We start from the raw sequence: 22278 nt of genomic DNA on the forward strand, positions 1-22278 counted from the left end.
CCAGGAGTGCCAAATCCGAACCACACATCCTTCCCCTGGCAGACAGGAGTTGCCTTGTAAATATCGAGCACCTACTGTATGCTCTGTCCCGGGCGGAGGACCCCAGGTACGGCGCGGCACCTTTTGGGGGAGCGGGCACGGGAGACAAACCCTAAATCATCTACAAGTAACTGTGTAATATGGCCGTGAGAATTTCCCCAAAGGCAAGCACGAGAAGGTGTGGAAATCTGGAACAGGGAGCTCAAGCTGGATGGGGGCATCAGGGGGGCCTTCCTGGAGGAGGTGTCATGCAAAAGACCCAACAGAGGAGTAGAAGTTGTGGGGGGGGGCGCGGGGGCGCGGGGAGAGGGAGTGTAGTGCGGAGCAAGACCCAAGAGGTGGGAGAAAGGGATGTGGGACTTGGGGACTCACACTAAGGAGACTGTCCCCGGAGCAGGGGGCAGCCCTGGAAGTCGGTGGATACAGTTCACACCCCAGCCACACCCTCCCACTCATCTGAACGCCCCAAAGGCTAACTGGAAGTCCCCAGCTCTGCTCACGAGATTGGCTCTGGCTGCACGGGCAAGGTCAGCCCTGTGCGGGGTGAGCCAGGGGTGCTGGAGATATACGGGCCCCCCCAAAGTTCACCTCTCACTCACAAAGATGCCCTTTGGGTGGGACGACTCAGGTTGTGCGCTACGTGGTCTTGGTGGGGGGGGGACTTGAGCCCCATTTACCCGCAGGTGACACGTGCCCTTGAGCGCACTATGCATTGGCCTCCCTTCCTTTCCTGTCTCAATTCTCCACCCCTTCCCAGGGCTTCCTGGGATCACCTCCCACGTTAACTACTTGCCCCAAAATCCTTGTTTCAAGGTCTCCTTCTGGGGACCTCAAACCAGGATACACAGCAAAAGTATCAGTGGCTCAAACAAGATAAGCAAGGCATCCGAAGGTGAGCAATTCTGGCCTGGTTAGCACATTCATAGCCATCAGTGTCCCAGGCTGCTGCTCCTCTCTCTACCTGTCTCAGAGTCACTGCAGAATCCAAAGCGGCTGCCAGAGCCCCAGCCATCTTGCCTGCATTCCAGGAGCAGGGCAGGGAGGGACAAAATGATGCAGTTTCCATCTGAATCAGCTTCTTTAACAAAACAAAACACCTCCCTAGAAATCCCACAGGAAACCTCTGCTAGGATCTCATTGGCCAGAAGGTAATCATAAGATCTAGTTGCAGGGGCGCCTGGGTGGCGCAGTCGGTTAAGCGTCCGACTTCAGCCAGGTCACGATCTCGCGGTCCGTGAGTTCGAGCCCCGCGTCGGGCTGTGGGCTGATGGCTCGGAGCCTGGAGCCTGTTTCCGATTCTGCGTCTCCCTCTCTCTCTGCCCCTCCCCCGTTCATGCTCTGTCTCTCTCTGTCCCAAAAATAAATTAAAAACGTTGAAAAAAAAATTTAAAAAAAAAAAAAAAGATCTAGTTGCAAAGGAGGCTGGGAAATGTAGTCTTTAAGCTGCATGTAATTAAAAGGTGCAATGTCCCCCACATGAAACCAGGACTCTGTGACAAGAGAGGGAGAATGGCTTTTGGGCGGGCCTGCCGTAATCTCTGCTGTAACAGCAGGAAGCCATTTGGTCACTCATTCGACAATCATCTATTGAGCACCTACTGTGTACCTGGCACTCAACATTCAACAGTGATTAAATCTGAGCAAGTTCCTCACCCTCCTGAAGCTGACAGACTAGCAACTGAGACATGTGATCAGATTTATGTCTTAAAAGATCCATTCGGGGCGCCCGGGGGGCTCCGTCGGTTAAGCGTCCGACTTCAGCTCAGGTCACGATCTCGCAGTTCATGGGTTCAAGCCCCGCGTCGGGCTCTGGGCTGATGGCTCGGAGCCTGGAGCCTGTTTCCGATTCTGTGTCTCCCTCTCTCTCTGCCCCTCCCCCGTTCATGCTCTGTCTCTCTCTGTCTCAAAAATAAATAAACATTTACAATAAATAAATAAATAAAAATAAACAGCCCAGATTTCTTCTCTCACGGTTCTGGAGGTCAGCCCTTGTCACACGGCTCTCACGGGCGACGATCCAGGTGTCTCTGACACTTGCTTGTTCCTCCTGGAGAATCCACCCTTACCGCCTCCAGGTTCTAGAAGCTCCTTAGCCTGTGGCCCCTTTCTGCATCTTTAGAGCCTGCAGGGATGGATGGAGCGCCTCTCAAATCACATCTCTCTCTCTCTCTCTCTCTCTGCCCACTTTTTCCACTTTTAAGAATCCTGGCGAGGGGCGCCTGGGTGGCGCAGTCGGTTAAGCGTCCGACTTCAGCCAGGTCACGATCTCGCGGTCCGTGAGTTCGAGCCCCGCGTCGGGCTCTGGGCTGACGGCTCGGAGCCTGGAGCCTGTTTCCGATTCTGTGTCTCCCTCTCTCTCTGCCTCTCCCCCGTTCATGCTCTGTCTCTCTCTGTCCCAAAAAAAAAAAAAAAAAAAAAAAAAAAAAAAAAGAATCCTGGCGATGACCTCGCGCCTACCTGGAGAATCCATGGTAATCAGTCTACTCTCACATCAGCTGACCGGTTGCTGCCAGAAGGGGAAAAGGAGGGGGGGACACAAGAGAAGCTTCTGGGGGCCGGCCATGCCTGCGTGGTGGTCACAATGCCCTGTGCGCATGTAAATATATATGGACGTTGCTGGAGATCTATGCTCATTGCCGTATGGGAAGCCTCAGTGTATTGAATTGTGTGTGTGTGTGTGTGTGTGTGTGTGTGTGTGTGTTTGGGCCCCACACCCAACGTGGGGCTCGAACTCACGTCCCCAAGACCAAGAGCCGCACGACTGAGCCAGCCAGCCGGGCGCCCCACGCCTCGATTATTTTTCCGCAAGATTATGATCTCATGTCAAATAACCACTGAAGGGATGCCATCAGCCGCCACGGAAACGCAAACGACGCCCACGGCGACGCACCGCTTTGCACTCTTACAAGAGCAAGACCAAAAAGGCGTCACCACCCCAAAGGCTGGGGCAGAGGCGGAAAGACTGGTTACTGGCGGGGACATCAATGGTACAGCCGCTCAGGAAGCCGGATCAGCAGTTTCTCCCGACACTAACCGCGTAGCTGTCGTATGTGGCCCCCGACGGATAGGCTTCTGGTCATTTATCCCCCAGACATGAAAACATATGTTCGTGCAAAAAAGCCTGCACCGACACTCGTAACGGCCAAATGCTGCGGCCAAGAGCAAAATGTCCTTTGATGGCTGAATGGTTGGACACGCTGGCAAAGCAAAACCGGGAATATCAGTCGGCCACCACGAGGAGAAAACTCCCCGATGTACGCAGCAGCCAGGTGGGGTGGAGACAGGGGATCTCGGGGCGGGGGGGGGGGTGTCGCACGCGGTCTGCCTTCCCGGGCACGACATCCGCAAAATGACAAAACCCTGGAGGCCAAGAGAAGATTTGGCTTGCTGAGGACAGGGGAGGGGAGGTGGGGTTACCATAAGCGGACAGAAGCAGGGACAGAGCAGTTCTGGCCATCCAGACCGACACCTGGAATGGCCCACAGCCACCTAACAGGTCACCGCTGGGGGGGGCGGGGAGGCTCCGTGTACTATTTTTACGGCTTCCTGGAAGTCTACTGTTATTTCAAAATCAAGACTTGAAAAGCCCAAGGAGAACGATCTGATTAGCAAGGGATTAAGAGACTGCTGGAGAAAGAATGCCATTCCCGCCGCCCCCCCCGCCCCCCCCCCCCAGAAATGCCCCTGTGACTCTCAGGGCTGCAGAATCAAAGGACAGAGCAGGGTAGGCGTCAGCCTGGAGTGCGATTTGGGGGCCAAAACCATGCCAAGACTGCCACAAACAGTCTGCCATCAAATGAAGCAAAGTGCACAGTTTGTGTTTTAGTCTAAAGCCCCTCAACCCCTCTCCAGCGATCGCTTCAAATTCTGGGGCCTGACTCGTGTGGGTTTTCTGTCTGGCGGCTCGTGGCATCCCGGGCCCCGGGCGCTTGGGAGGGGTTGGCACTCAGAGCTGGGCGCTCCCCAACCTGTCGTCGTTGGCTCCGATTCCATAACCAAACGCCGCCGCCTGGGCGGCTTAACGACAGAAATTTCTTTCCAACGGTTCTGGAGGCTGGAATCTCGAGATCAGGGTCCCGGCACGGTCGGGGGGGGGGGGGCATGCAAATATCCAGTACATTGCACACTCCAGGGAGAAAGAAGTCTAAGGCAATCTCCTGACACCGAATCACCAGCCCTCGTTTTCTCCTCTTCCAAGGAGGCCCAGGAAAACCCTCCCCCAAGAGTCAGGGATGTGGGGTTTCCAGGACCATCCGGAAGGGAGTTCAAAGATGCTCTGAATACAGAGAAACCCCGCGTCACGCTTTGCTGGTGGGAACGTAAAATGCTACAGCCCCTCTGGGAACCGGCTTGGCAGTTTCTTAAAACACTGAACGCTGACCCTACAACCCGCCAATTTGTTCTCCTGGGCATTTATCCCAGGGAAATGAAAGCTTGCGTCCATGCAAAAACCTGGACCTGCCTGTCCGTCGCAGCTTGATTCACGACAGGCAAAAGCCGCCGGTGGCGAATAGTTACACTGTGGGCCCTGGAATACTACTCAGCAAGGAAAACAAGCGAACCACCGAGAGGCACAAGCCTCCGATGAATCGGCAAGGGCGTGACTTTGAGCGGAAGAAGCCAATCGCGAAGTGCAGCCCAGCGTATGACTCCCGGTCATACACCCGTCTTGAAAGGAGCAAACGACAGAGGTGGACGAGAGGTCAGGGGCTGCAGTGACTATAAAAGAAACAGCAGCAGTTCTGATTCTCGGCATCCAGACTCTGCGCCTGTGATGAATTGCACGGAATCGGACACATTGTAGCCACGTCAATTTTGGACACATTGTAGCCACATCAATTTCCCCGTGGATTCCCTGCTGACCCTTGGGTGGGAGCTAAGCGTGGGAAGAAACCCAGGGACGCCCAGAGTTGCTCTCTGTACGGTCTTTGCAACTTCCCAGAATTCTAGAACCGGTTCAAGATTTAAAAAAAAAAAACAGAGAGAGAGAGAGAGAGAGAGAGAGGCTGAAGTCCACTGAGCCTGACGCTGGCCAGTCCCGCCTGCGGGACTTGGCTTGGGCCGGTCCTCCCGAGCCCTTTCTGGATGTCGCCCCCCCCCCCCCCCCCCCCCCCGCCACAAGGACATCTCCCTCCCCTTGTGAATGCTCGAAGATGCTCAGCCGACCCGGGCGCCCTCAAACACCGACCGATGGGGAACCGGGCACCGGACACGGATGTCCCTGGCAGGAAGCTCACCAGCGCAATCAGGGAGTAGGAAGTCTTCCTAGAGCAGGTGACATCCAAACTGAGAGCCCAGGGCCCTGGTGTCCGTGGGCAGAGAGAGAAGAAACACCCAGGCCTGGAGGAGGTGGGGGTGGGCACCCCCAGGCCGCTGGGCCTGGAGGATAAAAGCGGGGAATCAGGGGCACCTGGCCGCTCCGTGGGTTAAGTGGCGGTGTGGGCTCGGGTCGTGATCTCACGGTTCGTGGGCCCGAGCCCCGTGTCAGGCTCTGTGTTGACAGCTCAGCGTCTGCTTGGGATTCTCTCTCCCTCTCTGCCCCTCCCCCGCTCACGCTGTTTCTCTCAAAGTAAATAAATAAACTTAAAAAAACAAACAAACCGAAAAGCGGAGAATCAGGAAGCGAAGTCACCGAGACGGCCACATAGGCCATGGCTGACTTGGCTCCCTCACGAGAACAGCAACTAACGATTTGGGGCAGCAGACAGCAGCGAGAAAATTCTAGAACGCAGGGGTGAGGCCGAAGCAGAGGGACGGAGGGAGCCGGCGCAGCCCCGCTCCAGGGGTCTCTCCTGAAGCCCCCTCTGCTCGGGTGGGCTGGGGGGGGGGGGGGGGCGAGGGGGTGCCAGGAAGCCCAGGGCGGGCACCGGGCTCCCCCAGCCGTTGGGGGGCGCTCCTTGGGAACTCCCGCTCTGGTCTCGCACCGCGGGGTGTGCAGGGGAGTATCTGGGGCTTGTCCCCTGGCAGCAGGCTTGTGCCCGGGGAGGGACGGGGTCGGGGGGAGGGGGGTGTCGCGCCAGCCGGGGGGCCCGCGTGGTGCCACCGAGTTCCTACCTGCTCCCGCCTGCCAGACCAGCAGGAGTCCCCACCAGCAGCCTGCTCCCCTCCGGGGCGGCCGCCAGGCAGCGGTCTGAGCCGGGCCTTCCGGGGGGAGGACCCCACGGCCCCGGAGCCTGGCCGGAGCCCCGGCGCGCACACTTGAGCCCACCTGCCACCCGGCCAGGGAGCCTGACCGGGAGCACCTGCGAGGCTGCTCGCGCAGACCGCCCCTCCCCCCACGGGAGCCGCTGCAAAGCCCCCAGTCCCACCCGAAGGGGGAGCCCGGCCGCGGCGGTGCCCGTCCCGCCGCCGGAAGCAAAGCAAGCCGGCGGTCCCCTCCGGCCGGCAGCGCCCCCTCCGACCCCGCAGCTCAGGCCGGGGCTCCCCCCCCCCCCCCCCCGCCCCAAGAGAGCCCCCATCAGACCACAGGTGGATGTCTCAGCAGCAAGCCCTCAGGCCGGGAGGGCACCGGGCGGCCCCGTTCAAAGTATCGCGAGAAAGGGGCACCTGGCGGGCTCGGTCGATTAAGCGGCGGCTCAGGTCACGATCTCCCCGAGTTCGAGCCCCGCGTCGGGCTCTGTGCCGACAGCTCGGAGCCTGGAGCCTGTTTCGGATTCTGCCCCTCCCCTGCTCATGTTCTCTCTCTCTCTCTCTCTCTCTCTCTCTGTCTCTCAAAAAATAGGGTGTTATAATTTTAGGGTACTTTATGGATGCTTCATGGTAACCACAAAGGAAAAACCGATAGTAATTTTGCAAAAGAACAGGACGAAGCAGTCTAAGACACACCGATACCCAAGACATCATCAAAACGCGCCAAGCAGCAAAGGAGATCAGATGTACAAAACAGCCAGGAAGCAGTGGACAAAGGGACAGCGGTGCGTCCTTACCTATCAATAGTTACCGTAACCATAGATGCACCAAAGGCAGAAAATCAAGGGCCGAAGGTCTCAGGGACCAGATGCCCACCGCCTTTGTAAGCAGTGCCCATCATGGTTTGAACTTTATCCTGGGGGCAATGGGGAGCCACGGAAGGTGATTGAGCAGCCGAGGGGCTCTGCCAGCTCTGCGATTTAGACGGCCCCCTGTGGCTCTCCGCTGAGGGCAGCCTCTTAACCCCCAGTGCAAGGTCCCGCTGAACCCCTGCTGCCTTCCAGCTCTGGGCTCCCCACCCCGCCTTGCAACACGGTGCCTTCGTACCTGTCGCCATTTCTCCCCAGACAACTTTTTCTCGTCCTCCAGAGCCCGGCTCTGGCAGCGGCTTCCTCCAAGCAGCGTTCTGGGGGCCCCACTCCAGTCCCCTTGGCACCCCCGGCTCCGGCCCCATAGGGCGAGGGGGGTGAGGTTCCGACTGTATCTCCTCCCGGGCTGGGGACTCCCTAAAAGCCAAGCCTGAAACCCCGGTTTCCACCAGCACAGGAAGGGCAGAGGGGACACCATTAAATACCTATCGTATGGTTAAATGACCCAAAGTTTGAACCTTATGAGCACCGGGGCAAGAAATTAAAAGAAAATTGTATATATGTGGATTTAAAAAGTCTTCAGAGGGGCGCCTGGGTGGCGCAGTCGGTTAAGCGTCCGACTTCAGCCAGGTCACGATCTCGCGGTCCGTGAGTTCGAGCCCCGCGTCGGGCTCTGGGCCGATGGCTCGGAGCCTGGAGCCTGTTTCCGATTCTGTGTCTCCCTCTCTCTCTGCCCCTCCCCCGTTCATGCTCTGTCTCTCTCTGTCCCAAAAATAAATTAAAAAAAAAAATAAAATAAAAAGTCTTCAGAAAGACTCCCTGGTGAAGTCTCCAGAGGCTCGTCCCCGAGTGACTGTGTTTGTGTGGATTTCCTGGTTTCCGTGAGGCACGACGTCTGTAAAATACAATTACTGGGGGTTCTCTGTACGAGTGTCTTGCAATTTCTTGGGAGTCCTCAGCGAGGTCAACGCCAAAGGTAACAATAATTGTTAATAGCAGTGGAAGCCGGTCGGGGGCCTGGCTGGGCCGTCTGGTGTCTGGGCAGCTCTGGGCAGCCTGACTCGGGGACACCCGGGCCCCCACCGGCCAAGGACGAGCAGGCGCCCCCAGACGCCCGCCTCGCCCTCGCCCAGCTCCCAGGCTCCCCAGTGCAGGATCCGAGGGCACAGGACTCCAGATGAAGGCGCTCAGACACCTTTTAATTCACGGCCCAAACGGCATGAGGACATTATTAGTTTTCTTAAGATTTGATTCAATTAATTAGTTCCCAAATATCAGCCTATCCAGGCACGCAAAGGCAAACAGAGATAAATCCCAGCCCAGCCTTGCTTCATCTTTTAAAGGCAATTAACTCTTAGTTATTAGCTTTTAATTAGGGAGTAATAATGGCCTCATTAATACGCTTTATTATACTTGTCACCAGGCAGCTGTTCCGAACAGATTCCATTATCAGATGGTCACGGCACTGACTCTGGCCGAGGCAAGAGTTCGAGAGCGGCCCGTGGTCCGTTCTTCTGTTCCGTCGCGATGGCCCTTCAGGAGATAACACAGGGGTCTCCTGACCTGTCCCTGCAACGCACCCTGGGCCAATCCTACCTTTCCTGGCTCAGCATCCCCCTAGTGCTCCCTAGCGATCTTCCAGAAAACACCAACCCTCCGTGAGCCGTTGCTTACCTGCCTCCGGCCACCCTAGTGGCCATTAGCGCCCCTGCCGCACCCCCGACCCCATGCATCGTTCCTTCTCTGCTCTACGATCGGGTGCGAGGACGGTCACCGCAACACTCTTTGGCATTCCAGCACCCCACGCTGGAAACCGCCTTGAGTGTCCCCAGGCGGGAGAAGTTTCCGTGAGAGCGAACCCCAAGGGCAAAGTCTCATAGAACGTCCACAAATACGCGCAGGTGTGAGGGAGTTCGCAGACACTTCACGCGTGATTGCCAAATGTCGCCAACCGGTGAGCGTTCCACGTGGACCGTGGCCCAGCCACGGGGCGGGATGCTGCCTAGCGATGCAAAAGGAATGCGCGTGGGCAACTCGCCACAGCCTCGGTGAATCTCAAATGCATGGAGCTGAGGGAGGGAAAGCAGACACAAATGCCTGTGTTCTGCCTGGTTCCGTTTACAGAAAGTTCTAGAAGAGGCCACCCCAGTCTATGGGGACAGAGAAGAGATCAGTGGTTGCCTCTGAGCATGGAGGGCTGCCGGGGGAATATTCTGGAAGGAGGGAAATATTTTTTTTTTCAGTTTATTTATTTATTTGGGGAGGGACAGGGTGAGTGGGGGAGGGGCAGAGAGAGAGGGAGGGAGAGAGAATCCCAAGCAGGCTCCCGGCCGTCAGCACAGAGCCCGACGCGGGGCTCGAACCCACAGACCGCGAGATCACGACCTGAGCTGAAACCAAAAGTAGGACTTTGACTGAGCCCCCCCCCCCCCCCAGGTGCCCCGAATTCAGGTGGCAGTTATTTATTTCAGGGGGCAGGGGTATGTTATTTGCCAACGCTATGGAGCTTTCGTGTACGTTAATGGAATATCAATTACGGCTAAATAAAAACATTTATAATATTAGATGGATACTAACATGTGGGGCATGAATATTTAATGATATGGAAAACGTCCACGCCGTCAGGTTAAGTGAAAAAGGAGGTTCACGAAAACAGCTACGAGCAAATGACTTCCTGGGCGCACGAACCACAGATCTCCGCCGTGGACTGCCTTGCGTGTCCTCCCTCCCCAAGTTCATACCTTCAATCCTACCGCAGGGGTGACGGGGTGGGAAGGAGGGACCTTCGGGGGCGACTAGGTCATAAGCATGCAGCCCCCGTGAAGGGGGTCGATGCTTTTATAGAAGAGACCCCGGGGGGCTCCCACAGTCCTGCTGCTTGGTGAGGACACAGCGAGAGACAGGTGACTATGGACCAGGAAGCAGCTCTCGCCAGACGCAGAACCTCGATCTTGGACTTAGAGCCTCCAGAACTGTGAGAGACACACGGGCACTGTTTGTAAGCCGCCCGGTCTGTGGTAGTCGGTCACTGGAGCCCTAACAGAATGAGGTAGACCCCCAGTCCCCACCTCCTGCAACTGTCATCAGGTTACAACTTGCACCGCAGCCAAAGGGGCCGAAAATGTGGGCTCCGGGCCCAGGTATCCGGGATGCAAATCCCAGCCCTGCCCCTTGCTTGCTGTGTGACCTTGGGCGAGTTACTTCACCTCTCTGTGCTTCCACATCCTCGTCTGTATAAAATGAGAATGTGCTCGTAAGGTTGTCGCAAAGATCACGGAAGAAAAGCCACACAAAGGACCTTGCTGAATGGCAAGTCTTCCAAGAGTGATTGGCGACTGCTAACCTAGTCAGCCTGTAATAGTGGCCGCAGGCCAGGCCCCGAGCTGCCCTCTGCGATGTCTCACCTGGGGGGTGAAGACACGACGACCCTCTATCCAAAGCTGGAATGGGAACACGGAGAGGAAGGGCTTCCTTCTGGCCCAGGGTCAGGAGAACCGTCCTTGCAGAAGGAACATTCAGGTCGGGCCTGACGCACCTGAGTGGCCGAGCCGGGCTGAGGAGTTAGGACCCAGAAGCCACGTTATTCCGAGTGCGGGCTCCGGGTTGGTGGGTTGCTTCCGAGGAAGACGCGACAAGACGACTTTGCAAAATTGAAACGGGGGGTCTAGCTCACATTTCCCAAGAATCTCGTGAGATTTTCCCTTAAAGACTACGCCTGTGCCTCAAAGGCATCATTGGCCAGTACATGCGGACAAGTACCTCTCATTGCTTTTTTGGCTCTTTGTCCCTCACGGTCCCTGGAGTAGCCTTTCTCACGGGTAGTTCCGTGTCATGCTACTCGTAAAAATGTGCAAAGGGTGCACCTCAGCTGTCCCCTTCCTGGGTCTGCACCCAGCAGAAATGCTTGCACCTGTTGGGGAAGGTTCTCAGCACTATTCATGACGCCCTAAATAGAAACAACCCAGATGCCCGGCAACTGTAGAATTGGATAGACGCATCATGGTTTATTCATGCGCTAGAACATGCAAAACCCGCAGATTTTCATGCAAAATTAAAAAGGAAACACTGCATCCCGATAGACACAATACAAATGAATCTCACAGATACAGTTTTGAGCAGAAGAGGCCAGACACAAAGAGAATGATATCCTGCGAGATTCCAGATCTGTATAAAATCCAAAACAGGCAACGCGCATCTGGGACGATGAATAGGGATGGGACGCGGGCACCCTCTTGGGGCGCAGTGACCCGGAGGGCCCTCGTGGGGGAGCTTCCTGGGGGCAGTGGGCGTGTTCCGCTTCGTGATCTGGGGGCTGATCACACAGCTGTCCCAACTGTCGAAATTCACCAGGTCATTATTCACTTACATGTACGTATCTGTATGTTACGTAAACGCTTAAAAAAAAAAACAAAACGAATCAGTGGCTCGAAAGTGGTCCATCGAGGTGTAAAAAGACGTGCTAACAATCGGAAGGTAAATACCGCGACCTGGAAATACGCCGCGAGCGTGAGCAGCGCCCTCCGGTGACAGCCAGGAGGCGCCACTGGCTACACAAAGACAGGGTGGGGGAGGAGGACACTCGTCAGCGACAAGTTCCGCGCGGTCAACGGCCTGTGCGGGCGACTTTCCTCCTCGTGGGGACACAGTGAGGAAGGAAATGATGAGCGCGATGGCCGTGGCCCCGTCTTCGGCTGAGCCACAAAGACCCCGCGCTTTGCCCGCTGGAGGATTTGCGCTCCCCCGCGTGTCTGGAAGACGACTTGGGAGAGAACGTTTCCTTGTGGCGGCGGGTGCGCCAGCCACGTCCACGGCTGCCGACATTCAGAGGCGGGGCGTGGGGCGGGTTGGGCCCCTCGGGTGTCCCGGGGCCATCCCTTTGGGGCCGACAACCCCAGCCCCGGGAACAAGTCGGGGGCTCTTTGGGAGACTGAGCTGTTGGAAAATCGGCTCCCTCACCAGCCGTCTGACCCTCAGTGATACCCGAGGGTTTTCTTTTCTGGTTGGGGGCACAGACGGGTGATCCATCAGGGCATATGTTTTATTTTTATTTAAAATTTTGTTAACATTTATTTATTTTTGAGAGACAGAAACAGAGCGTGAGCGGGGGAGGGGCAGAGAGAGGGGGAGACACAGAATCCGAAGCAGGCCCCGGGCTCCGAGCTGTCAGCACAGAGCCCGACGCGGGGCTCGAACCCACAAACCCTGAGATCGTGACCTGAGCCGGAGTGGGACATTTAACCGAATGAGCGACTCTGGCGCCCCAGGGCGTGTGTTTTCAAACAGTGTCCTTTGGCTCAGGTCACAATCTGACGGTTCCTGAGTTCGAGCCCCACATTGGGCTCCGTGGAGCTGTCTCTCTCTTCTCTCTCTGTCTCTCTCTCTCTCTCTCTCTGCCCCTCCCTGGCTCGGGCTCACTCTCAAAAACAAATAAACATTAAAAAAATTAAAAATAAAGTGAGATGGTGTCCAAATGCTCAGCAGACCCAAATGGGGGATTCTCTGCAAGTCAGCGGAACCAAAGTCGGGGTGCGGGGTGCGTGGCTGCCCCCCCTCGTGGGAAGGTTCACCGGTCCAGCCTGCGGGGGGACAGCAAGAAAGGTGTTTGACGGGCCGTCCCTGCATTTTCCGGGTCCTGGTTGGAGCCGGTGCCCAGCACCAGTCACTTGCCACCACGGTCACCGCACCCTAATTATGGGCTTGGGTTTTCTAATTTCACGGAATCAAATGAGAGGAGAGTCGCCCTGGGTGTGGCCCCCGACCCAGGGCTCGGCGAGTGACGCTGAGCTGGACGGATACAGCGTGGAGAGAGATTGAACATCAAATCAACCCTCTCGGTGATGGGAACGGTCACTGGGGACTTTTTGAAATAATACGTTTCAAGACAGTTCTGACAAAAAGCTTTTTAATCGTGTGAAAGGATGCTCGGCCTGACTCATCGGGAGGGGAAGGGACGTGGAGGCATGGTCAGATGCCACTTTTCACCTATCCCGTCGACAAAGACCACGGCCGGGGCACAGGTTCCGTCGGGAGGGCTGGGAGGTGGCATTCTCCCACATCACACGGCGGGGCGCATGGGTCTGAGGGGGTCACCTGGCTGAAGGAATTAAAAGTAATTTCACAGATGCTTCCAGCCAGCGATCCCCACCCCGCTCTTTTTTCTTTTTTCTTTTTTTTTGTATAATGTTTATTATTTTTGAGAGAGAGAGAGACAGAGACAAGCAGGGAAGGGGCAGAGAGAGAGGGAGACACAGAATCGGAAGCAGGCTCCGGGCTCTGAGCCATCAGCCCAGAGCCCGACGTGGGGCTCGAACTCACGGACCGCGAGATCGTGACCTGAGCTGAAGTCGGACGCCCAACCGGCTGAGCCAACCAGGCGCCCCAAATGTTTAATTTTGAGAGAGAGAGAGACAGAGAGAGTATGAGTTGGGGAGGGGCAGAGAGAGAGGGAGACACAGAATCGGAAGCAGGCTCCGGGTTCTGAGCCGTCAGCACAGAGCCCAACGCGGGGCTCCAACTCACGGACCCTGAGATCATGACCTGAGCCGTGACCTGACCCGAAGTCAGACGCCCAACCGACTGAGCCACCCAGGTGCCCCCCCACCCCCCCACCCCCGCTCTTTTTAAAGGAATGCATTCAAGAGAGGAGACACGCAAACGTGGCCTGGCTGTAGCATGGTCCCTAACTGGGAAAAACTGGAAACAATCGTAGTGTCCAACCACAGGGGACTGATTTATTGAAATCACAGTCCACCCCTGTAAGGGAGTATTGCTTTTCACCAAAGAACAGGGGAATTCTGTGTCTGAGACTGTGGACCCCCCTCGAGCCAGGCATTCGCTCCCCTGCTCCACCCGCACGGCCCCTTTTCAGGGTCAGCGGGGACCTCCAAGGTGCTAACCCCCAACAACTCTTCTCTGCTTCCGTCTGGTCCTCGCCGCCATCCCCAGCCGGGAACAGCGCAGTCCCCGCCTCCCTGGTCCCAGGCTCCCGCCCCCGCCCCCACAGTCCGTCCTCCCCGCAGCGGCCACCAGAGGATGCCCGTGAGCACCTGAGGCAGGTCCCGCCCATAGCCCTCCAGGGCTCCCACCTCCCTGGGGTAGAAGCCCAAGGCCTGGGGCGCCTGGGTGGCTCCGTCAGTTGGGCATCCAACTCTCGATTTTGGCTCAGGTCGTGATCTCACGGTTCGTGAGTTCGAGCCTTGCGTTGGGGTCTGTGCTGATGGCGCGGAGCCTGCTTGGGATTCCCTCTCTCCTCCTCTCTGCCCCTCCCCTGCTTGTGCTCGAGGCTGTCTGGAGCCCATCCACCCGCACCGGGACTCAAAGATCCGGCCGCCAGGCCCTGGGGCCAGCACGGTGCGGCAAAGGGGACCGAGACCCTGTCCTTACACGCATGGGGCCCACAGTCAAGTAGGGGGACAGTCATGAGACCAGGCAGGGGTCACTCGGTCTGTGGGGGGGAAAGGACGCTGGAACGGCTTGACCGGGGGCCCCCCAGATGCATGCCCACGCCCCACTTTCCGGTGCCTCTGACCTCATTTGGAAAAAGTGTCCTCGCAGATGCGGTTAAGGGTCTTGAGACGAGGACAGCATCGTGGGTTATGCAGGTGGGCCCTGAAGCCCAGGCTGACGGTCACAGGCCGATGCGATTTGGGGACAACAGAGCCGAAGTGTCCAGGGGCCAGTAGGGGCCACTGAGACGGGCCGGTGCCACAGAAATTACTTTCAAATACACTACATCCCACGCACACCTTGGGTGCTGTGTTTCTTTATTATTATTTTTTATTTTTTAAAGATTATTTTGAGAGAGCGCGCGCGCGGGGGTGCAAGGGCAGGATGAGAGGGAGAGGGAGACTTCCCGAGCAGGTTCCACGTCGTCAGCACAGAAGCCTGACGCGGGGCTTGAACCCACAAACCGTGAGATCATGGCCGGAGCGGAAGTCAAGGGCCAGACGCCTGACTGACGCCCTGAGCGGAGGGGCCTTCGGTCAAAGTCTCTCTTTCCACTTCCGGAGGGGGTGGGGTGCGTTAAACGGTGCAGGCGGCCTAACTGGGAGCCTTTGAGAGACAAGACGGGCCTGGGGCCCGAGGGCTGGCCCCACGGGAGAACCAGGGGACATGCAGGCACAGCGGGGGCGTGGGGACTGCGGCCTCCCGCTCACCCGAGGTCTGGGGTGAGCGCGTTGCTCTCCGTAAGGGGCCCGATACCGAGCGCGTCTGTCTTTGCAGGCAGGGTGAGCTCGGCCCCTGGAGGGCAAAAGCCACCATAGGTAACAACTAACCGGATGGGCGTGGCCTGTGCCAATAAAACTTTATTTACAAAAGACAAAAGCGGAAGGCCAGATTTGGCTCGAGGGCCATGGGTGGCTGAGGCCCGTCCCGGGACTATATACTCACAAGCCGGGCCCCTGTCCCCAGTCTTTCTGATAGGCTGTCCCTTGAGGGCTCAGATCCTTTTTTTTTTTTTTTTTTTTTAACATTTGTATTTTTTGAGAGACAGACCCGGAGCGGGGGAGGGCACAGAGAGAGGAGACGCAGAATTGGAAGGAGGCTGTCGCACAGAGCCCTATGCAGGGCTTGAACCCACAGACGTGAGATCGTGACCTGAGCGGAAGCCGGATGCTCAACCAACCGAGCCACCCAGGCGTCCCAAGAGGGCTCAGATCCCTGAAACGTCACCTCCCAGACATCTGCTCTGAGAGGTCGCTGTGGCCACCAGCCGACCCTCTGTATTTGTGCCCCGCCCCCCGTGTTCCTGAGCCCTAAACTCCAGAGAAGCAGCAACTGTCTTTCCCTTCTCCTCGGGCTTCTCTCCGGGGCCCGGCCCAGCACCCGGGGCCGGGGCACCAGGCACCCCCACCGGCTGGGCACGGCCGCTCACCTGAGGGGTGCAAACGGCGGGCCCTCTGCAGCCAGACCGCCTGGGTCCGCGGCCCCCTCCTCGGGGCTGAGGACAGACAGTGGCTGCCAGGCCCTGGGGAGGCTCAGAGGCCCCTGGAACAGGTGGGGAGACGGAGTCCTGGCTGGGGGCAGGGGCTCCCCGAAAAGGAGGATCCGAGAAGTGGGGTGAAGGTGGCGGTGGCAGGTGACTTGATCAAAGGAACTCGCTGTCCGGGACGCCACCACCTCGCGAGGACCCCCTTTGCCAGGGAGGAAAAACCGAGCACCCCGTTGGGGGTCCCCCACGTCGCTGGCGGTTCGTCCCCAGCCCTGCACCAGCTCCTGGGGAGGGGGGTCCAGTCCCAGGTCCCCGTCTCGAGTGTCCCGTAAACATGTCACCTGCACGCCGGTCTCTCCCAAGGGCCCCCCTCCCCGCTCCCAGGCCCGTGTGTCCAGCTCCCCGTAAGTCCAAGCTGCTCTCCCTGCCCCTGGCCTGCCTCACCCCAGCCCGTGGCCAAACCACCTTCCAGATGCTCAGCGAGTCAGCCCCGGTCCGCAGGCTCCTGCCCTCATCCACCCCCGCAGCCCGGCCTCCGCAGAGCGGCCACCAGAGGGCGCCCATGAGCACCAGAGTCAGCTCCCGCCTCCTCTGCCCACAGCCCTCTAGGGTCCCACCTCCCTGGGGTCAAAGCCCGGGTCCTCCGGAGGCCCACAAGGCTGTGCACGACCTGCCCCGTCCCCTCCCTGTCCTCCCGTCCCGCCCCACCCCACCTCGCTCACTCTGCCCCAGCCACACAGGCCTCCTCACCGCTCCTCCCATATGCCAGGCCAGGTCCTGCCCCGGGGCCTTTGCACGGACCATGCCCTCTGGCACTCTATCCTCCTTCAAGACTCCCTTTCCCCTGCTCTTTCTACCTCACCGGGTGAGCCGTACTTACCGGCTGCCTCGCCCAGTCCTGTTGGCTCCACCAAGGCGGGGGTCCGACCTGCTGCCTTGGTGCCCCCCCCCCCCCCCCCCCAGGACCTGTTGGATTCGTGGCACATTCACAAAGCCTGGGGGCCCAGCCTCATGCCAGGCCTGGGAGACCCCACAGCGTGGCACCCTCCTTGGTTCAGACGTCACTGGAACTGGGTCGTGATCACGAGGGCAGTGGGAGAAGGTGGCCACTGGCCCCAGACAAACAAGGGGTCAAAGAATTTTTTTGTTTTTTAAACCTTTCTTTAAGTTTATTTATTTTTGAGAGAGAGCGTGAGTGGGACAAGGGCAGAGAGAGAGGGAGACCGAATCCGAAGCAGGCTCCAGGCTTCGCGCTGTCGGCACAGAGCCACAGTGCGGGGCTCGGTCTCATGAACTGTGAGATCATGACCTGAGCTGAGATCGACACTGACTGAGCCACCCAGGCGCCCCCAGAGTTGTCCTTCGGGGGGGGGGGGGTGGGGAGAACCTGCTGCCTCAGCCACCGCTGCCACCAGCCTGCCTGTGAGTGGAGCCCGACAGACTCTAGGAAGGGGTGTGGGGGGACGCAAGCCGCGGCCAGACGGCCAGACGGCCAGACGGCCAGACGTCGGCCGGGAAGAACCACCCTCCACCAGGAAGCCCGGAGCGGGAGCGAGGGGCCAGGCCGCCCCCCCCCCCCCAACCTCCTGGGGGCCCGCCCCCCACCCCGAAATGAAGACACCGCCACGCCGGGGAGCTCTGTTTCGCAGTGCTCACGAGCCTTTAATTCATTATGAACCTAGAGGCAGGGGAAATTAGGCAAAAATACAGCGCATCCTTAATCTTGGGTGGGAGCAAAATCAGGGCGGGTGGCTTTGTTTTTCGTTTTTGTACATAGACACGGGTATACGTTGGTGGGGAAATGTGCGTTTCCCCTTCGCGGAGCCGCGGCCTGTCTGCACGTCGCCCCAGACCCAGACCCAGACCCAGACCCAGAGAGACCCTGCCTGGGTCTGGCCCACCCCTCCGCCCGAGGGCCAGCCCCCTTCCTCCTGTTCCCTTTACAATATAAATAGCATTTTCGAACTACATATGAACACAGTGCCGGCGCCCCGCGGGGCTGCCGCATGCAGAGGGGGACCCCCACATCCGGCGGGCTCCCCGCGGCACCTCCCGCCCCCGCCCCCTCCAGGGCACCTGCCCCCCGCCCCCACCAACGAAACGCAAGGTTCTCGGCTCATTTACATCTTTTCTGTTCTCCTTATATAGTTCTTTCTGGCCTGGCAACCAGCAGAACACTCTTTTTAATTTTTTTTTTTTTTTTTTTTTTTTTTTTTTTTTTACACGAGCAGATTCTGCCGGCAATCCCTGGGCAGGACCGCCGCGGTGGGCGAGGCTCCCGGGGGCAGGTGGGCGGGGCCCAAAGCCCCTCACCAGCACGCCTCGGAAATCCCGGTTCCTCCGTGCTGACATCAGCGTCCCCCAGACGCACAGACCCACGTCTCCCAAGCAAGACGCGGATGCCATTGGCCCCTCGGGGTCCAAGGCAGGCACCCCTGCGCCGGTGGGGCAGCGGCCAGGGCCTGGGACCACGGGGTGGGGGTGGGGGTGGGGGGGGGGGAGGAGAGCTGGCTGGTTTCACATCCTCCCTCCCCAGACAGCCACGGATGTCACCCACGCTTGTCGGTGAACAGACGCCCGGCCACGCACACGGCCGGGAGGGGGACGCTCTGGGGACACGGAGCCTTTTGCAAACAGCGGAGGCCCCCGGCCGGCAGTGCAGTCATGAGGGGAAGAAGCAGGAGAGGGAACAAACCAGGAGAGAGCGTGTTTATTTCGTGAAGGCGCGCGTGGACCGGAAGGGGGCTCTGTGACCCCTGCAGCTGGTGGTCGCCCCCAGAGGGAGCAGGCAGGGCCGGCCGCCCAGACCTTCGCCAAGTCCCGGAGAGAGGAGGGACGGGCCGACGCCCGTCACCCTGTCACCGGCACCCTGCCTGGCCTCCCAGGTGCCACCGGGCCTCCCCGCATGCGGGGCACCTCCCTGCCGCTGGTGCGCAGACAAGCGAGGTTTTAAAACAATGACCAACAAACCAACAAGCCAACAAAAAACCCGAGATGCTTTTATCTCCCTCAGCGTATCTTGGTTCTGGAAAAAAAAGAACGTTTGTGTTTTGTTTTGTTTCGTGTTTAAAGCCACAAATCTAGAAAACTTTGGGGATTTTTTTTCCTTTTCTTTGTTTTCCTTTTTTTCCTCGTGTTTTTTTAAACAACAGGTATTTCTAGAAAGAGCCTCACAAAGGTCACGTATGTACAGAAGTCACAACCTCCAAGGCTGCTCAGGAGGCAGGCAAAGCAGTAGCACCTTTTCGAGAAGAGCTTACATGGTTTACGAATCTGAGTCGTGGGGGTGGCGCGAGTCCCCGGCCGGCCCCCCCAGAGCCCGCGTGGCCCTGCTCCCTGAGTCCGGGGGCCGCGTGCCGGCGTCCTGCTGGCTCCTGTCGCCGCAGAGCGGGGGCGGCCGCGCAGAGGTAGCCTCTCGGGGGCCGGGGAGGCGAGGACAGGAATTCACAGCAAGCAAACGCCAGGGCCGGCCGCCGCCTGCCTTGCTGGGCCGAGGGGTCGCCGGGCGGCCGGCTGTCCTAGAAGGGGGCCCCGGGCCGGCACTGCGCCCGCAAGAGGCTCTCCATGAACGCTAGGTAGTCCGGGTTCCGTCCTGAGTCCTCGGGGGCGCGTGGGGTGCCCACCCGCGGGCGCTTGGCGGCCTTCACCTCCTCTCCCGAGAAGGTGTTCTCCTGAGGTGCCCCCGTGCTGAGCGACTGCGGGAGACCAGACGGCACGGGGGTTAGCGTGGCAGCGGGGCGCCCCCAAATCCGTCTGTGGGAGCCTGACCCCTACGGTGACGGTATCGGGAGGAGGCCGTGTGAATGGGATCGGGGCCCGTAAACAAAGAGGCCCACGGGAGCTCTCCCTCTCCCTCCTGCCACCAGAAGGGAGGCGTCTGTGACCTGGAGGCCGCTGTCCCCAGCCACCAAATCTGAGCCCACACGTTGGCCTCATGACCATGACAGACGACGTCTGTGGTTGAAAATCCCAAGATGCCTCGTCACAGCAGCCCCTCGGGGGGCTCCGTGCGGGCACCCGGCTGAAGCACATGCCTGCGGCCTCCAGGCACGGTCCCTCAACCGGTGACCTTCTGGGAGTGACACCGGTCACCAGGGACGGCTGCCCAGCGTTCCTGCCTCTGCGTGAGCCCCCGATCCCGTGTGCGAGCCATCCAGGCCCCCCTAGTCACGGGCCCCAGGGCCAGAGCCTGGGCTGTCCTCCCAGAGGGTGGTTGGGTGGCTGGGCTCCGTCTGGGCCCCCTGTGCTTCCCGGAGGGATCCTGGGGTCAGGTCGGCCGTGAGACCCACACCAGCTCTTACTTTGAGCTCATTCACCGATGGCCACAGCCCCCTGCTCGTCAAAACCTTGCCTTGGCATTAAAGACGGGAGAAACACAAATGCAAAGGGCCCGGGAGAAAAAGCCCTGTCACCATCCCTCGCCTCTGGGACTCATTGTTCCCTTTGAAAAGGGATGAGCTTTGGAGCAGCTCTGAGCTCAGGTTTTGTGTTCAGGCGGCCTGTGGCTGCTGCGCACCGAGCACAATGCCCCCCCCCCCCCCCCCCACGCAGATTCGCCTCCTCCTGGCAGGGCTGTTCCAGCCCTGCGACTAAGGACGAGGGGGAGGTCAAGGCCATTTGCACATGCTGCTTCCACAAGGACCACCAACGGCTTCTGGGGGCCGCGTCCCCACCCTGTTCTGCCACTTACCAGCCGCGACCGGACCCTCTTGGGGAGCTCCTCGTCCAGGGTAAAGATGTCCCCGCGCTTCACCATCAGCTGGGACCCGTCCTCGAACTCCACCTGCAAAGGGAGCCGGTTCTCAGCGGCGGCCCCGCTGGCCAGCCCTGCCCTGGCGGCCTCCCCGCCCCCACTCATCAAGTAGGAGCACCCAGAGAGGGAGGGGCGAGGGGTGTGCCACGGAGAGATCCAGGGGCTGGCGGACGCGAGAGAAAGCAAAACAGCCAAGGACGAGCGGCCGTCGACTTTGGTGGCTGGCACATGGGTGATCTTCTTCTAAGATTTCAAGCTGCTGAATAACTTCCCTTCCACAATCACGGAAAGAAACTCACAACCACCGCGATTAAAAAAAAATGCGGGGCGTGGGACTATACGCTAAAAAATGCTTAAAACAGTAAATTTCATGTCTGTATGGCGTACCACACACGCGGAGTCAGAAAGACAACTTGGGGGGAAAATATCGGACAAGCGGAGACCCCTCCCTGCTTAAGGGCCTAAGAAACCCTGAGCCTTTATGTCCCCAGCGGGAGCTGGCCACGGCCCATCCGTGGCTCCGTCCCTGCCCCGGCGAAGCAGGGGCCGGCTCACCTGATAGACGTGGCTCGTCACGGAGGAAATGAACCTGGCCTTGTACATGTTGCCATCTGCCCACCGAAGCTCCACAAACTCCCCCTCGGGTGGGGGTCCCAGCCGGACACAGTCCCTACTCTGCAAGGGAGGAAGGGGGCGGCAAGTGGGGCTCCAGTGCCTCCCACGCCTCCCGCTGTCATCTGCCCCGGCCCTCGAGTGTGTGCACAGGAGGGGAGTGGCGTTCCGGGCCTGAACTCTCCCAGCAAGTGCGTGAGCACAGGCGGCCGACTCTAGAACTGACTGCTTCCCGCTCAGCGTCTGCACAACCCGGGGAGCCCTCCTGCGGTGGTGGGGCCAGGGGAGCACCGCAGGGGCCGAGCCGGCTTCCCGAGGACAGCCCCGCCGCCCCCCCCCCCCCCCGCGCTCCCCCTTCCCCCCTCCGCCCTCCCCCCTGGCCGGGGTTCCCGAGGACAGCCCCGCTCACGGTAATGCTCTCCGGGTAGAGGTTGTCGCTGTAGGACCCATCGTCGAAGTTGACTTCGTAGAAGGTCTGCGTGCTGGTGCCGATGACCCGGCAGCGGTAATAGAGCCCGTTGCGGTTCTTGGTGATGACCATCTGGCCCAAGGACACGGCCCTCAGGAACTGGACCTGGGGGCGGCGGGGACAGGGCCGCGTCAGCGCGCAGGCGGCCGGCCGGGGGTGGGGGCGGGAGGGGGCGGGCGGGGCACTCACGGTGTGGCCCCCTGACTTGTGCTTGAAGCAGGTGATGGAGACAACGTAGGGCCAGTCGTCAGGCTCCATGAGGACCCCGGCAGCGTGGGCGCAGGTCACGTGGAAGGAGGTGGAACAGTGCTCGCAGGAGCACTGGATGCAGGCTCCTGACACCTTCTTCATCCGCTTCCGGCAGTACACACACTTCTGGGGGGACACAGGCCGAGGACATGGGGCTAGGAGGCCCTTTCCGGGACCCCCGGGGCTGTCTCCCGGGAGCGACCCCCACCCCCCAGCCCCAGGGCAG

General features: G+C 59.3%; 1 protein-coding gene across 10 annotated transcripts in view; it reads right to left on the bottom strand.

Moving 5' to 3' along the window:
* Nucleotides 1-17606: 17606 nt before the first annotated feature.
* KDM4B (lysine demethylase 4B) overlaps nucleotides 17607-22278 on the bottom strand; it is a 133446-nt gene continuing 128774 nt past the window's right edge. For 8 of the 10 annotated variants that reach the window (XM_058728347.1, XM_058728346.1, XM_058728344.1 and 5 more), the window contains 4 exons: nucleotides 21744-22178; nucleotides 21278-21397; nucleotides 20660-20752; nucleotides 17607-19664 (listed from right to left, as the gene is read on the bottom strand). In XM_058728347.1, coding sequence (XP_058584330.1) covers nucleotides 19488-19664; nucleotides 20660-20752; nucleotides 21278-21397; nucleotides 21744-22178 — 825 coding nt within the window. In that variant the 3' untranslated portion in view covers nucleotides 17607-19487. The remainder of the gene's footprint in view (nucleotides 19665-20659; nucleotides 20753-21277; nucleotides 21398-21743; nucleotides 22179-22278) is intronic. The other 2 variants (XM_058728345.1, XM_058728349.1) reach the window with 1 other exon arrangement.

Source organism: Neofelis nebulosa, chromosome 4, assembly GCF_028018385.1.
Source record: "Neofelis nebulosa isolate mNeoNeb1 chromosome 4, mNeoNeb1.pri, whole genome shotgun sequence".
In the NCBI taxonomy this organism is placed as follows: domain Eukaryota; kingdom Metazoa; phylum Chordata; class Mammalia; order Carnivora; family Felidae; genus Neofelis; species Neofelis nebulosa.